The 17,063-nt window shown below is 38.3% G+C and overlaps 1 protein-coding gene across 2 annotated transcripts; it reads left to right on the top strand.

Annotated features, from left to right (window-relative positions):
• Positions 1-332: 332 nt before the first annotated feature.
• LOC108988400 (folylpolyglutamate synthase-like) lies at positions 333-14,982 on the top strand. 2 transcript variants are annotated; one of them, XM_018961653.2, is made up of 17 exons: positions 333-441; positions 1,697-1,859; positions 2,234-2,445; positions 7,474-7,539; positions 7,921-8,030; positions 8,800-8,860; positions 9,153-9,236; positions 9,652-9,708; positions 9,955-10,015; positions 10,302-10,348; positions 10,505-10,582; positions 11,474-11,632; positions 12,291-12,617; positions 12,760-12,838; positions 13,544-13,699; positions 14,131-14,330; positions 14,638-14,982. In XM_018961653.2, the coding sequence occupies exons 2-17, from the start codon at positions 1,712-1,714 to the stop codon at positions 14,695-14,697; spliced, it is 1,905 nt and encodes a 634-aa protein (XP_018817198.1). In that variant the 5' UTR covers positions 333-441; positions 1,697-1,711; the 3' UTR covers positions 14,698-14,982. The 2 variants fall into 2 exon arrangements, with proteins under 2 accessions (XP_018817198.1, XP_035544391.1); XM_035688498.1 differs by lacking the exon at positions 9,652-9,708.
• The last annotated feature ends 2,081 nt before the right edge of the window (positions 14,983-17,063 follow it).

Below are 17,063 nucleotides of genomic sequence, written 5' to 3'. Positions count from 1 at the left end.
TTTTGAGAATTATAATTGACTACGTTGTGTTGACAGATTAAAAACTCTCTGTTTAATACAAATAATCTCAACTTGTGTTGGGTTTGGATCGATCAATTACTACATCGAGTTGTAATTGAACGATGGCTTTAAGATTCCGATTCCGATTCCACACCATAATATATTAATATGCTGAGACCTTTCTTTTAAAAATAGAAGAACATAAAGCAAAAGTTGATAAAATGATAAATTCAAGAAATTTATTTTTGAAAAAATAGTTTTTTGGTGGAATAAAAAAAGACAAATCCACGTGGAGGGTAGCCGTCAAAGAAAAAAGAGAGATGTACGTCGTTAACCACGGCTACAAAGAAAGCAGAGGGGAGACAGAAGTCGAGAAACAAGTGCCGCCATTATCCCCGCAAGCATAACCCAAAGCCACAGCCTACTCCCTATGGTTCCTCTGTAAGCCACCTCTCCCTCTCTCTCTCCCTCTCTGTAATAATTAGCAATACATACGTTTACCATATGGGATGTTCTTTTCTTCCTTACTTGATCTGATGGCGGTTTAGTACTTTGGTGGTGTTTTGTTGTTGATTTCGTCGGTGCAAAGGGGAAAAAAGATGGGTTTGCTTGATAGTCTTATGCAGTGTTGAGACTCTAGGAGGATGAATAGTAAAGAAGGAAAATAAAAGGTGAAGTTATAGTTTTTCTTTTCTTTTGTTGTGGCTCAGTTGTTATCGAATGAAAGAATGAGGAGCAACTGAAAAAAAGAAGAAGAAAAGGGAAATGGAAGTGTCAGTGCGTATGCCACGTATGGTTGCTGAAAACATGTGGGAAATAAGTTGATGGGTGTCTTGTTTTTCATTTATCAGCGATCCCAATTAAAGTATGTCGCTTAGCCGTATTCAATAAGTTTTACTCGAATGTAAGTTTTAGGAGGACCTTCTATGACTATTTTTGGATGTTTAGTTTACAAAATTGTCAATGTACTGGAAATTTGGTGTTTTTATTTGTATGGTTTCTTTTAAATTTGTAGTTTCCATATTTTAGCGCTCAAAACTTTAGTAGCTGTCTCGATATTGGACTAGAGGGCAAGATGCGTACTTTTTATTTGTCAATGTAATTACATTCCTGCTGCTGCGGTGGAGTGACTTTCCACTCCTACATTTGCGTTGCAGGAGATATTGTGTACGGTTTCAAATTCACTGTAAATATGTTTTTGGTGTTATTAATAAAAATTGAGGGGAAAATAAAGATTAAATATTTTCTGAAACATTTGTGGAATATCATGTGGGTAAGTATAATTGATATGATGATATTTGGGTAATGAGCAGAAAAAGAGCATAAAACTAAAACTAAAAATTCAAATTTTCTATTTTCTTGGTTCTATTTGCTCTACCTTACAAGGGTTTTCTTGGTATGATGGTCGTTCACAGACGTTGTCAAGGCCATGAATGGTGATAATTGAAACTATCAATTTTTAATTTTTCAATTTCTCTTACCTCTGAATGATGGATAACTCGTAAGGATAAGGGAAAAACATTGTGACTTAGTGGGTAGGGTTGATATTGCTGTGTCTTGTGTCCTAGATGGCATTGTATTCTCCTTGCCTCATTGTTACGGAAGTCCAGTGTTGTTCTCAACTATATTCCTCGAAAAGTATGCCACTGTGAAATTTATCTTGGTATTTTTGACTGACTGCTGTTATGGTTTGTAGGATTGATGCTTCCTGATGCTCATTTATGTGAACAATTACCTGAAGTGTGGGGTATTTGAAGCTTCACCCCTTCATAAGAGAGATTTTCAATTCTCCATTAAAAGAAAATGGAGCTTAACTTGTTTGCCGGCTTCTTTGCCTGGACGTCATCTCACTAGAAACAGTAAGCCCTATTCCAAATGAACCGTAGGTTCAGAGTTACATGTACCTTATATTCACTCCTATGCATGAATCTGATTAATAGGAAAGAAACACTTTAATAGGAAAGAAATTAGATAATCTGTTCATCCAAAAGAAATGGAGATAATATAAGCTCATCTCAGTTGGCTTCTTCATTAGATACTAATCAATCTAGAGAGCAGTGAATCATATAATTGGATAATTGACTCTTTATGTTGCTATACTGCGTAAAAGATTAACCTTGAATTTTCAGACTTACCATTTGACTTAATATATTAGGTGGTAAATATATGTTGCTATACTGCGTAAAAGATTAACCTTGAATTTTCAGACTTACCATTTGACTTAATATATTAGGTGTTAGATCTGCAAAGATGTCATCTCAAATCATGGAAAAAATGGAATGCAATGTGGTTGTGAAGGAGTACTTGCAAGATCATCCTCTCTCGTATTCATATGAGGCTGCCATGGAAGCACTTTCCTCCCTCATTACTCGTAAAAATCGAGGAGACAAATCATCTATAGGTGGTAAATATGGAAAAATGCAAAGAATGTCTGAGTATCTTAAGGTAACATTTGTGTACTTGTTCCTGCATGTTTGAAGTAATTATTGTTTAGTGTTAGAGGACATGGTTGTAATTAGTATAGTTCATGAGTATACAATGGTCATTTGTATGTAGTATGTATAGGATGTTGAATGTAAATGAAAATATGAATTCATTCTCTCTCTCGGTCGACTACATGGTATCAGAGCGAACCAATTCAAAAGAACTAGATGCTCGATTATCAACTCGAGGTACAAAAGACACACGATGGTGTTTGCTAAGCTGACATGCTTCACAAGGAAAGGAAGATGCATTTTCAAGATTCCTAACTTGACGTTTCAAAAGAGTAAGAGATGGGTGTCCAAGGCGACAATGCCATTCAAAAGCAGATGATGAGGATGTGAGGGCTCGAGTGGGTGACTGTTTGACATCAAGGTAATACAGACCACCAGCTTCATGCCCCGTACCAATCTTCTTCCCCGTCTTGAGATCCTGAAAGATACATACAGAGGGATAAAATGTCACAGAACATTGAAGAGTTTGAGTAATTTGACTAATGGACAACAAACTAAAGGGAAAACTAGGAGCATATAGAACAGATGACAAGGATATAGAATCGGTGAGCTTAGTGGATCCAATGCCTGTAACTTTAGCAAGAGAACCATTAGCAAGAGTAACACTCTTTGGAGATGTCAAAGTATCTAACTTAGATAAGGAATAAGACAAACCGGTCAAATGTTCATTAGCTCCTGAATCGATGATCCATGGATCTTGAGTAGATGAGACAAGACAGGCAGACGCTGTACCTGAATGGGCATGAGTAGCTATGGAAGATGAAGTCGCTCGTGTGCGAGCCAAAAACTGATCATACTCATCATTCGATATGCTAATCATCTCTGGAGTCGGGTCGGAACTCGTTGACGGTGATGTAGCATTTTGGCAAATAGCTTGATTAACGGATCCAGATGGTCTACCATGGAGATCCCAACAATAGTCCACCGAGTGGTTAGTGCGACCACAATGAGTGCACTTACGAGATTCACGACCTCGAGTGCGATTACCTCTGGTATCACGCCCCCCACGTGCACCTCTACCACTCCGGCCTCCACGCCCACCGGGAGCAACATAGGAGGCAGCTAAAGCGGATCTCTCATTACTCTGATCTGAAGAAAACTGAGATCCTTGTCCAGATAATGTGGCTCGCTGAAGTCGGGAGAACACATCAGGAAATGGAGGAAGTTGTGGACTTGCCAGAATTTGAGAACGCACTGACTCATACTCAGGTTTTAATCCAACAAGGAACCGAACAACATTAAAATCTTCCCGTTGTTTTAGCATACTTGAAACATCAGAAGTGATAGGTTGATACATTCTGAGTTCTTCACATATGCTTATCACTTGAGAATAATATTCTTCTAGGCCCAAAGCACCCTGTTCCAACCCAAAGAATTGCTGACACAACTCATAAATACGGGTTATGTTCCCAGCACCTGAATACATCTGTTTGAGATGCTTCCACACCTCTTGAGCAGTGTCAAAATGTATTAAGCTGGTGCAAATATTAGGCTCAATACTGGTCAACATTAGGGACAGTATTTGAGCATCTTCTTGCTCCCATTGAGCAAATGTAGAACTAGCTGAGTTAGGCATTGGATCAATCAAGTGAGTACGACAAAGACCCTTGCCTTTCAAAAACACTTCAACAGATTTTGACCACAACATATAGTTTTTTCCATTTAACTTCACCGAAGTCATAGGCATACTAATGTTTGGTGCAAGAGACATTGACTCAAATTTAGTTGTCATGGAGAAAAGTATCACAACAATTCAACTTGGAGTCAAGAATACACAACATATGAAATATGGATGAAAAATTGGGATTAAAAACCCAAATTTCGGATCTGTATTGGTCAAAACAAGCCTGTACCGGCCGAAACAAGCAAGTATCGGTTCAAAATCGGCCTGTTTCGGGTCTGAACCGGCCTGTATCGGGTCTGAACCGCTCTGTTTCGGGTATATACCGGGTTGTTTCGGCCTGTATCGGGTGCGTTTCGGGTATCTCCGGAACCGGCTTAAAAACTAACCCTAAACTGGAATAGCTTATCCCGAATGAGGATAACTTATCCTAAACAGGAATAAGTTTACCGTATACATGTTACCAAACATACGTTATACTGGATAGAAATAAGACCTTACTCCGGATTAGGGGCATACGTAGTCGAGGACAGGATAGTAGAGACCTGCCACCAACCACTCCGAGACGTCGACGTCGCCGGCGATAAACAGGGATTCCGGCAGCCGATGACGACGGGAGACACACCGGTGTGCACAGAAAACGCCGGCGATCTTGATTCTGGTGTCCAGTACCGGAGACGGCACCTGAGGTCACTGGAAAAACTTGAAACAGATACCAGCCACCAACGACAACGACGTCGCCGGCGATAAGCACCACAGACAACGACGGTGATACCACTGCGCCGTCGCACAACCACAAGCACCACTAGCTCCGTCGCACAACCACCACTAACTGACTACACTTTGTTCCCTTTGTCTCCACCTTTTTCTCTCCCTCCCAAAATCTTTGGGTGTGTTTGCTATGTTCATAACCTTGGCCCAGGCTTTGATAAGCTTGATCCACGTGCTACCAAGTGTTTCTTTGTTGGTTATTCTCGGACTCAAAAAGGATATCGCTGCTATAGTCCTACTCTTAGACGTTACTTTACTAGTGCTGATGTCACCTTTTTTGAGTCCATACCCTATTTCTCGACAACATCTTCAGTTGTTGAGTGTGATCCTCTACCATTACCTACTCTTATCCTTTCTCCTGCACACTCACCCACTTTTACTCAATCCTCCTCTATTCCTTCCCTTGTTCCTTTACAGGTGTACTCGCGTCGTGTGCGGCCCCCGGCTCCCATGCCTCCACCAATCTTGTCTCTATCTTCAGATCCTGAGTTACCTACTGCTTCAGACTCTCCACCTATTGCTCTCCGAAAAGGTACTCGTTCTTGTGTTACTCAACATCCGATTGCCAAATATGTCTCTTGTCATGCCTTATCTCCATCTTTTTCATGCTTTACTTCTCAACTTTCAAAACTTTCTGTTCCTAAGACAGTTCATGATGCTTTATCTGATTCGGAATGGAGGACAGCTATGAAAAATGAAATGAATGCTCTTCACCATAATGGGACATGGGATCTTGTTCCTCTACCACCTGGTAAACACCTTGTTGGTTGTAGATGGGTATATACAATCAAATTTCATTCTGATGGGTCTGTTGAACGTCTGAAAGCCCGCTTGGTTGCTAAGGGTTACACTCAAACTTATGGCATTGATTATGATGAGACTTTTTCCCCAGTTGCCAAAATTTCTTCTATTCGGGTATTGATCTCTCTTGCTGCTAACTTGGATTGGCCCTTATTTCAGTTGGATGTTAAAAATGCATTCCTCCATGGCGACTTAAATGAGGAAGTGTATATGGAGCAACCACCTGGGTTTGTTGCTCAGGGGGAGTATCGAGGTACTGTGTGCAAATTAAAAAAGGCATTATATGGTTTGAAACAATCTCCTCGAGCATGGTTTGGGAGGTTCTCTGATGCTGTATTAGCATTTGGTCTTCATAGATGCCAAACAGACCACTCGGTCTTTCACCTACACAGTGATGCAGGTCATATTTTGTTGGTTGTATATGTTGATGACATTGTAATTACTGGGAGTGACTCAGCTGGAATTGCTAGGCTGAAACAATTTTTACATGATCAGTTTCAGACAAAAGACTTGGGCAAACTTAGGTACTTTCTTGGAATTGAAGTCGGTAGATCTAAAAAAGGTATTAACCTATCTCAAAGAAAATATGTACTTGATCTTCTGGAAGAAACTGGCATGTTAGGTGCACGACCTATTGACACTCCTATGGACCTAAATCGTAAACTCTTGAAAGATGAAGGTGAGTTGTTTGGAGATCTGGGTCGGTATCAAAGACTTGTTGGAAAATTGAATTATCTTACTATCACTAGACCTGATATCTCTTATGCAGTGAGTGTAGTGAGTCAATTTCTACAAGCGCCCAGGGTCTCACATTGGGATGCTGTAATCCATATTCTTCGTTATCTTAAGCGAGCTCCTGGCCTTGGACTATTGTATAGACCAAATGGACACCTTAGAATTGAAGCTTTTTCAGATGCTGATTGGGCTGGATCTCCTTCAGATAGAAGATCGACTACTGGATATTGTACCTTTGTAGGAGGTAACTTGGTTACATGGAAGAGTAAGAAGCAAACAGTAGTAGCTCGGTCTAGTGCAGAAGCCGAATACAGAGCAATGGCTCACACTACTAGTGAGCTAACATGGTTGCAACACTTTCTTCAAGAGATTGGGTTTCCAGCTCCTGTCCCTCTTCAGTTATTTTGTGATAACCAAGCTGCAGTGCATATTGCATCTAATCCTGTATTCCATGAGAGGACTAAACACATTGAGATTGATTGTCACTTCATTCGGGATAAGATACTAAGTGGTGACATTTCTACACCCTTTGTGAAGTCTGCTGATCAACTTGCAGATATGTTTACCAAACCATTGTGTTGTAGTCGGTTAAAGTTTATTTGTTCCAAGCTAGGTTTATATGATATATATGCCCTAGCTTGAGGGGGAGTGTTAGAGGACATGGTTGTAATTAGTATAGTTCATGAGTATACAATGGTCATTTGTATGTAGTATGTATAGGATGTTGAATGTAAATGAAAATACGAATTCATTCTCTCTCTCGGTCGACTACATTTAGAATGCTGTACGTTGTAACTTCCATGAGCCTTTTTTAGGTTAGCAATATACGTGATGTACATTGTTGGTCAACTTCCACCTGCATAAGTTTATGTGGCTGATGATTTCCAATATCTTAACTGTCATCTTTTTTTTTTTTGAAGCTTTCTTGTTTTAGGAATAGAAAATGGTCCTTGAACTTTGATTTTTCCATTCTTCATCAATCTGAATAATTTTTTTGTTAAATAGAATTTCTTAGAGATGGAAAGATACGATGCTTCTTTTTCTGTACAGATTCTTGGCTTGGAGGAGCATCTAGATGGGCTCAAAATAATTCATGTGGCTGGAACTAAGGGGAAGGTACTCTTCTATTTATTTTATCCCACAATAGCTTCTTGCTAGGGCAGATTGGCTTGAGACCTGTCATTATAAAATTCTGAGCTTACTTTACTATTTTGTTGAACTTTATTATAGATAATGTCCAACATTGTTATCCCTTCTGTAAAGGATGAAAAAAATGTATGGTTGTTTCACATACTGATAAAAAAATGTGTGGTTGTTTGACATGGATAAAGCATAAAAGTGACAGAAGCTTCAAAGATATTAGATGATAAGATGCTATGATCTGTATTTATACTGCAGTTTGACCTCCTTGGTTTGAAAGTAATATCAGATGAGAACTAATATTTGAGTATGCTTTCTTCTCAATGTTATTTTTTGCTTATTGGATTCACATTTCAGGGTTCTACATGCACATTTTGTGAGGCTATTCTACGGGAGTGCGGTTTTCAAACTGGACTCTTCACCTCTCCTCACTTAATTGACGTGAGAGAACGATTTCGTATCAATGGGTAAGTGTTCAAATGAATCATTGCTATCAACTTTGTGATTATGTGTGGAATGGTATCTGCATTGATGATATCAACGCCCTTGAACTGTCCCATCCTAGAAGTTTTCTTTATCAGTAAGAAATGCAATGGGTTGCAGTAAATTGATTGATAGACTGTTTTTTTTCTTTTATATATCTTTGGTGTACTATACTTGGAAGTCTGTAACAAGATGGATCACTATCACCTATGAAATTCTCCAGGTATCCTAATTTGTGGAGTACAAGAAAACAAAAGGCTACTTGGCTAGAAATAATTTTGGACCTTTTATCGCTATGTAAATAACCATGGAGTTATTTCATTCGCATGCATTTTTAGAAGTTTAAAGCAGGAGGAGATTTTGAAAATTTTATGGATATCATGGCTTCATTTGTTTATTTCGGCTGTTGACCGAAGGAAAGGTGTTCTATAAAATCATTACATGATCAGTTATTCCATCGGGTCTCTTGAGCATGCCATTTCAGCATCTCCACATACATGGATGGATTTGGATTGCCAAGTAACCTACAGGGGAAAGTGGATCCAATAACTTTACTTTGATGCAAGGCTTTCTCTATTTGTGAATGGGAAACAGTGTGAACCAATCCTCATAAATATATGGGAGTCTAAGACCATTTTTCTCTGCAAAAATTGTTCCTTGCTATCTTTATGTCTCTATCATCCTTAATGGTTGATATGAAAACTCTCTGCTGAATTAGTATTTATATATATCTGATTTTGATTGCCTCTGTAGGTTGGACATATCCGAAGATAAGTTTCTTCTGTATTTTTGGGATTGTTGGAACCAATTGAAGGTATAATTTTGTACTTTATATGATCATAAGAAGATCAATAAGCCAGATTATCTTCGAAGATTATATTGTTCTCTTTGAGTGGACTTTAGAAACTGAAAGCTGATGTTCAGACACCCTGTTTTTGAAATATAGATTCACAATTTTGTGTAATGCACCATACATTATTACCTATTGTGGTCACTTCTGGATGGTGTATTGCAACTCATGTGATTGATCATTGATGCCTCTTTCCACTTAAAAAAAAAAACTCCTAAATGGCATCTTTTTTGATTCTTGAAGTCAAAATTTGCAGGAAAAGGTTACAGAGCACCTGCCAATGCCTCCGTTATTCCAGTTCCTCACTGTTTTGGCTTTCAAGATATTTATATGTGAAAAGGTTAGCCATGGATCCTTTGGTTTCCATTGAAGCTTATCTATTTTCTTGGTTCCAAATTTGAGTGGTTAACAGTTGCAATGCATGCTTTTCTATCTTGTTCTAATGAGGGAAGAGGAAAGTTAATTGTAGGGATTTGTGAATTAGTAATTTTAATTTGTGCTTGAGGTTTTTCTTGTCAAAAACAATTAGTGCCCAAGTTTTGTAGGGGTGGTATAAGTTTGGAAAACTCTTTTGTTAGGTCTCTTCAAATAAGTTGCAAGTTTGAGGTTAGAATCTATTATTGAGCTTTGAGTGGAAGTATAGATATTAACTTTTCTTTTTGGGGATAGTTATTGAATAATTATGACTTTTTCAGGTGTTCTTGAATTATTGTGTTGGGGATAATTTTGGCACTGAAAATAGTTCCTGTCTGTAGGTCGATGTTGCTATTATTGAAGTTGGTCTTGGGGGTAAGAGGGACTCAACAAATGTGGTATGTTTTTTTTTTACAGGGGCAAAAGTAGTAAATATCATTTGTAGAATTACCCTGATTTTTTTCAATGCTTTTAAAGTTCTAGTTTTACCTTTTATCAAATGTCTTTTACTTATCTAAATTTCAAAAGTCCAAGAAAGGCATTATAATAAACAAAAATTTGAGTCTTTACTTTAGCATTTATATGAAAGTCTTGCAAGCATAAACAACTATGATTGTAATGAAGATTGATGATAAGCCATGCAGATTGAAAGGCCTGTTGTCTGTGGCATTTCTTCTCTGGGGATGGATCATACAGAGACCTTGGGTGCGTGCTTTCTAATTTTCTTTAGACACAACTCAACAATTGTGCTGTTTTCTGTTTTCTTTAGACATGGTTCTCACTCAATGTCCAATATATGGGAAACTTATTACTTCCAATTTTAGTATTTTGTTTGTGATGTGTTTGTTATCTAATATCCCGTTTGACTTAAACTATTTTTCTTTTGGTATCTTGGTTTAATGTTTCCATAGCTGCAGTGCATTAAAATTTTAGAAATTGAGAAAAGGTGTATCTGGAAGCTTAAGTTTGATAATAACTGAACAACATGCAGGAAATACTCTTGGAGAGATAGCTTCACACAAGGCTGGAATCTTCAAGGTATAGAACTCCTTTAAGCAACTCAGACTATAAAGTATTTGGCTTTCTTTAATAATGGGTAATTTATTGCAATATCTCTGTTTTGATTATTCAAAGTGGCAGTTTTCATTTACAAGTATTTTCTGAATTGGATTGATGTCTTCCCTGCTCCTGAAGCCTCAAATTCCTGCATTCACTGTGCCCCAACTTTCTGAAGCAATGGATGCTATTTTGCAGAGGGCTCACGAGCTGAAGGTAGTCATATTCCTTAGCCCATTTCCTGAAAAAGATCATGTTAAAGGTCTAATCTTATGTTTTTTTTTTTTTCTTTTCAAGTGCCTGCTTTTGCAGTAATGTGTTGTTGAAATTACTTTTTCTTGCCTTGACATGACCTGCTTGTTATTTTTGTGGGTAAACAATAAATCATGTATTCACAATTCTTGAGTTGGTTTCACTCTAGACCAGAGAACTATCTTCTTCTAGGCAGATTGAACCAATTTCTGAATCTAATCCTGTTTTAGCATGTTTGGTCCTGTTTTTTGTGCCAATATAATCTGAATAAATTGTTTTCTTTGTTTATTTGAATGTGATTGTGTTCTAGTATTTGTAAGTTATAAACGCATGTGCATATAGTTATTCTGGCAAAATATTTATTCAGTTAGAATACAATAAATTCCAGAGCCTATATACATTGAGGTATCCAGATCTGTTCCAACATTATAGTTACTTTCGAGTTGGAAGAAGTAGGATAGGCGTATGCTTTATAGAAGTCTGATCCTTTGAGAAGTCCAGTCATCTAAGAGAACTATGTCCTTTCATATTCTATAATGTTTAGACAGGATAGATTAAGAGGCAAGAATACTAAAATTGTACTATCGTATTCAGAAGATACAATACTATCGTCTGTCATATATTTTTTTCATTATTCTATTAGCATATTTCATACCAGAAATAAGAATAATATAATTAGTCTAGGTTTAATATTTACACATGCACCTGCTATTGAATGTGGATTTGAACAACGTTAGGAGCACTACTGTGAATTGAATTAGCACTCAAAAACACACGTGAACACACCACATACTCCTTCATGGGCTGGTGAATTGATAGTGATGTACTTGATTGATCCATTCTTATCAATTGCAGGTTCCATTGAAAGTAGCGGCACCTCTTGAAAACAAAAATTTGGATGGGTTGAAGCTAAGCTTGTCTGGTGATCATCAGTTCATTAATGCTGGTCTTGCTGTTTCCCTTTGCAAATGTTGGCTTCAAAGAACAGGGAATTGGGAAAAGCTATTCCAAAATGTTGGTTGAAATTCATCTGCAACTGTCTTTTGCTTTGCATGCAAACAATATCTCGATACATTTCCATGCTTGCAAACTCACAGAATGATTCTAGGTTTTCATCGTGAGAGAGTAGTGGAATGTTGTAGAATTAGTTAAATATATAACGGGGTTCAACCAATTAAAAGATATGTTGCGTTTGAACGGTCTTTGAGATCCCTTGTCGTCCAAAGAGAGACTTAGTTAAACATATAACAAATAAAACACTCTAATTAGTCTAATTGTGTTTGCCTTTAGGTATATCCTTATCTTTATGTGTTCCCCAGTCCATGACACATGGGTAGAGAGATAGGGAGTATTTTTCTTTTGAGTGGACTGGAGCCAGAAACTTTGGTTTCATAAGAGCACAAAGAGGATATTTCTGGTGTCGACTAGTTCATGTAAACCAATGGTCTTTGGGCCAAATGGCACCTCCTTTACTCATAAACAAGTGATCGAGGGTAAAGCGATGTTTTGATATTGTTCAGTGTGTGTTCATTACATTATTTTGTAGTTATTTGGGCACTTTTTTAGAGTAATCTGCCTTTTCACATCAGTACTCCAAGGTTTAAGAATTTTTTTCCTTTCTCCTTTGTCTTCCTGTCTTAAACTGTGTGGAATACAAAATCTGGATACACAGGAAGCAGATCTGCCGGTGTCTTTTCTTAGAGGTCTTTCAACTGCACAAATTTCCGGGAGGGCTCAGATTGTTTATGATACTTACTCTGAATCCAATAATACATTAAAATTGTCTTCAAGTTCTTGTGGAGATCTGATCTTCTACTTGGATGGGGCTCACAGTCCCGAAAGCATGGAAGTTTGTGCCAAGTGGTTCTCTAGTGCTGTGAAAGGAAACAATAAATCATCTTCTTCATTTAAGGTTGAAGATTTGGAGGAGGTTTGGGGGAATGGTCATATTCAGCAAGAAATTGGGAGCATGAAGGAGTCCGAAAAACAATTACAGCAGGTAAAATTCCATAATATCAATGGATGACCAGGTTAGGGTGACCAGGTTGCATATTTATCAACGGATACTTTTGTCCATTTCTAAATGGGTTATGATGGACGTTAATTGGCTCCTCTAATGCAGTGATTATAACTTATTGTAGATTCTGTTGTTCAATTGCATGGATGTGAGAGACCCTCAGATTCTGCTTCCACGGCTTGTGAGCACATGTGCTTCCTCAGGTATTGCTGAGTACAGCCCGACAGACTTCTAAGCAGAGTTGGCCACATGAGTTTTGTTCTATTAGTTTGCTCCATATATAGATATACTTGCTTAATCGTATGCAAAGCTTCTTCTCATCTACCTTAATTTACATCTCTTGTTGTAAGTCTACTTACTAATCCTTATATCATATCCTTACCTCAATTATGGCTATGCCTTGAAAAAAAGAAAAACTAAATTTTAAATCACATCACTTCATCCTAGTGCTAGTGGCATTTATCTGATTCCATTTGGAAAAATCATGTGAATCAACACTCGTCTTTATAATGACTAGAACTCTATTTGGTTCTTTGAAAGCAAAACTAAGCGATATAAAATAAATAAAGTTGTGGCATAAAACAGTAAAAGAATCAAGTCTGTTAATTCACATGCACCATTCTGCACTATGGAAAAGAACTTTCTGTTGTTTCAACGGCTTGGACTACCTTTTTTCCCTTTTCCTGTAAGTAACTCATGCACTTCGTGGCACTGGAACCCAAGATCTCACCCGCTCAAAGACCATTGGCACATGGACTCAAGATAAATGAGGTGGTCTTTTGACTCTCAGATTTCCTGCCAAGAAATGGCTGCATGAAAACATAGTCTTATTTTTCTTTCCAAAAATAATTCTGCATGGTCATGAGACTTACAAGCATGTATTGAGGATTATATATGATTCTGTGCAGGAACTTACTTTGCAAAAGCGCTTTTTGTCCCAAGTATGTCAACATATAACAAGGTCACTTCTGGTGCCTCAGTCATTCCTTCAGATGTCTGTGGCAGGGATTTGTCTTGGCAATTCTACCTCCAGAGACTTTGGGAGAAGATTATTCATGGGAAAGGTATGCCTCATCTTTTTTGCTTACTCTTAAGCTTGGGTGTTTGTTTAACAGGTCGACAGTTTTGCTTCATTTTTCTCCATCAGGTATCATTGGAAATTAACTTGTGTAATCTTTCTTTATTTGTAGCCATATAAATTCAACAAGAGATAGTGAGGGCTATCAATAGAATTGGGGGTACCGTCCCTCTTTCTAAAAAACCAAATTCAACAAGAGATGTGGAAGGGGTAAATTAATTATGTCTCTTTGAACAGCGCTCACTTGCTAAAGAGGTGCTTGGCATATTTAGAGGCTAAACCATAATGTATAGCCAGCACCTTTGTAAATATTGTTTTAAATCATCAGCTGTAAATATATTGTTTGTTGGGTTTGAGGTACACATTCACTTGAAAGGATTGATCTGACCGGCATGCTGTTGTTCTGTTCACATGCAGAAGTAGGTACTTTTCATGACAAGGGTGCAAGGATGGACAATGCAACAATTTTAACACCTCATGAATTTCTTTATGAGGATGCTTCTCATTGTAGTCCCGAGGATAATTATTTTGCTTGCAGTGCAGTAATGCCTTCATTGCCATTGACAATAAAATGGCTGCGGGATTTTGTCAAAGAAAACCCGTCCATGAAAGTTCAGGTAAGATTAATAGCAACCTGTTCTTATTTTAAGTTTTTAACTTTGATGTTGGAATGACCTAGGCAGCATAGGGGATCGTGAGGATGTGGGTTAGGAAATTGGTCCTGAAAGTTCCCTCGACTCTTCTTTGATCGGAATAAAATTTAGAAAATTGCAGAAATTGAAGTGTCTTTCAATTTATCATAAACTTTTTCATAAACAAGAATGTCAAGGATATGCCACTTTATGATAATAGTACACAGCCGGCATGTGTCTTGACAGATACTCATGCTAACACCTGATCATTATGCTTATTGTTGATTTACAGGTTCTTGTCACTGGATCACTGCACCTGGTTGGGGATGTACTAAAGCTATTGAAGAGGTGATATGCATTAAGACAAGTGCCGAAAATAGGGGTTATACAAAACATTCTTTCACTCATTTGCATCACATTGATTGATTCTATACCACATTGTTGAAGCAGCTAAGCTTCTAAATCATAATCTGCCAAACTGATAATGCTTCCTTGGCAAGTGACATTCCACTGATTTATTTTGTGTAAAATAATTGAGGTTCACACCATTAATTACAAAAATATATGTATTTGGTGTTAAACAATGCATTTATGGATAAATGTTACCTTTTTATGCAGAAGAAGCAAATTCCGATTTGGTTTTTGAATCGGTACGTCTGATGCACTGAAAATATGTGTACCCTTGGTCTTGCTAATGCAGTCACTTGAGCGTTAGGAAGGAATTAGGATTGAAAATACGAACGCACTGTGTTAATGCCTTAATTTGCATAACAGACCGGAAGGGAGGAAAGAATCATCCTCGGCCCATGATGATGATTTGGGTTTCGATATGGTGTTCTTCATGTTCATCCATAACATAAATAATAAATAAGCGAATAAAAGTAAATAAAGAGAGACACAAGGATTTACGTGGTTCGGCATAATGTCTACGTCTACGGGTTATTTGGAGGCGTAATTCACTATAATGGGTGATTTTATAATCTCTTATAACTTCACATATTTCATAATCCAATAGAGAAATTTAGGGGAGAGATTTTGGAGTCGCTATGTGTAGTGAAGTTTGGCATATGGAGATTCTGTGGCAATATTTTGTGTAGAGAGCTTGTGAAGAGTTTGTCAAATTTGTGGGGGATCTCATTATATAGAGGTCTAATACATTAGAATGATTGAGTCCAACTTGTCTTGTGAAGTCTTTTTCTTTTAGAAGTCTGAGTCAATTCGTCCTATGTCTTCTTGGTTTTATCTCTTAGCTTGATTTTCAGCCTTATCTTAAGGTTAAATTATAGGTTCCTAATTTGACCCTTATAGATACCCGAGATTCTTAAGGGCGATTTGTTGGACAAGAAGGCCTTGAGAATCTTTAAGTCAATAATTTGTAGAATAAATTTTAAAAATTAGTCTTTGATTTCCTGTTTGGTCCCTGATTTTCTGTTTGTTTCTTAATTTTTTATTTGTTTTGTGCTAAGCGGTGAAGAGCTCAGTTTGGGAAGATAGGAATGCGGTGTACTTGACCACATTAGGTATGAGCATGAAGTTCTACTTTAGCGGGAGATGTACTCAACCGAATTAAATGTGAGCGTGGAGCTCTGCTTTGGCAGAAAATGCACTCAACCACATTAGGTGTGAGCATAAAACTTGATTTTAAGTTTGTTTATTTGTGTATATTTTTGTGATCATTTTTGCTTTTGTTGGTAGTAGTGGATTTTCTGCCCTATTAGTGTAAATTGTTGTTGGTGTTCTCGTTTTGTTGTTTGTTGGTAGTAACCTGTGCTTAAGTGGTCAAGAAGCCCGTCGACTCCCTGGATCCACATTAGGCGGTTGTTGAGCCAATCGACTCGTTCCCGAAGGAAACCCATGCGATGCGGTTGTGGAGCTTGGTGGCTTATTCCTGAAGGTGGTTTGCTGGCGGTGGTTGTGGCGTGAGCGTAAACACTCGGTGTTTGCTGGAGAAGATGTTGTGCTTATATTGTTATCCATATGAGAGAGGTTGGGCAGTTGTCTGCCTGCTAGGCGTTTGGGAGGTCGAGCAGTCCTTGACTTTTCTCGCCTGTTGGTTTGTCACGAGGGGGGTTGGGTAGTTTGATAATTTGTCCTGCCTGTTGACCCTCGGCGAGAGATGAGTGGGGTCGGGCGGTTCCTGACCTTTCCATTTTCTTGGGCACCGCGAGTCTTTGGACTCGTCATTGGTGTTTAAGGGTCATGTGGTCTCTTGACCTCCGCGCCCTTTTTCATGGGCACTGCGAGTCTTTTGACTCGTCATTGGTGTTTAAGGGTCGTGTGGTCTGTTGACCTCCACACCCTTTTTCCTTGGCACCACGAGTCTTTGTACTTATCATTGGTGTTTACGAGTCGCGTGGTCTGTTGACCTATGCGCCATTTTTTCTTGGCCCTACGAGTTTTTGTACTCGTCATTGGTGTTTAAAGGTTGCATGGTCTGTTGATTTCCGCACCCTTTTTCCTTGGCACCACGAGTTTTTGTACTCATCATTGGTGTTTAAGGGTCGTCTGGTCTGTTGACCTCTGCGCCATTTTTTCTTGGCATCACGAGTCTTTGTACTCATAATTGGTGTTTAAGGGTTGCATGATTTGTTGACTTTCGCGCCATTTTTTCTTGGCACCGCGAGTCTTTGTAAGTGTTTGGGGGGATGCTCAATCGCATTGTTGTGGCGGGAGGTTGAGTTTGTCTGCCCTTATAAGTTTCCACAAAAAAACTAAATA

This window comes from Juglans regia, chromosome 3, assembly GCF_001411555.2.
Source record: "Juglans regia cultivar Chandler chromosome 3, Walnut 2.0, whole genome shotgun sequence".
Taxonomy (NCBI): Eukaryota; Viridiplantae; Streptophyta; class Magnoliopsida; order Fagales; family Juglandaceae; genus Juglans; species Juglans regia.
The sequence above is the reverse complement of the archived record's forward strand: the minus strand, read 5'-3'. Positions and strand labels throughout refer to the sequence as shown.

Bases quoted from the DNA above. Each gene is read 5' to 3' on its own strand.
- LOC108988400 (XM_018961653.2), top strand. From the start codon at position 1,712: ATGCTCATTTATGTGAACAATTACCTGAAGTGTGGGGTATTTGAAGCT. The intron at 9,237-9,651 runs GTTAGCCATGGA...TCCTGTCTGTAG, and splicing joins AGATATTTATATGTGAAAAG to GTCGATGTTGCTATTATTGA. The intron at 9,709-9,954 runs GTATGTTTTTTT...TAAGCCATGCAG, and splicing joins AGAGGGACTCAACAAATGTG to ATTGAAAGGCCTGTTGTCTG.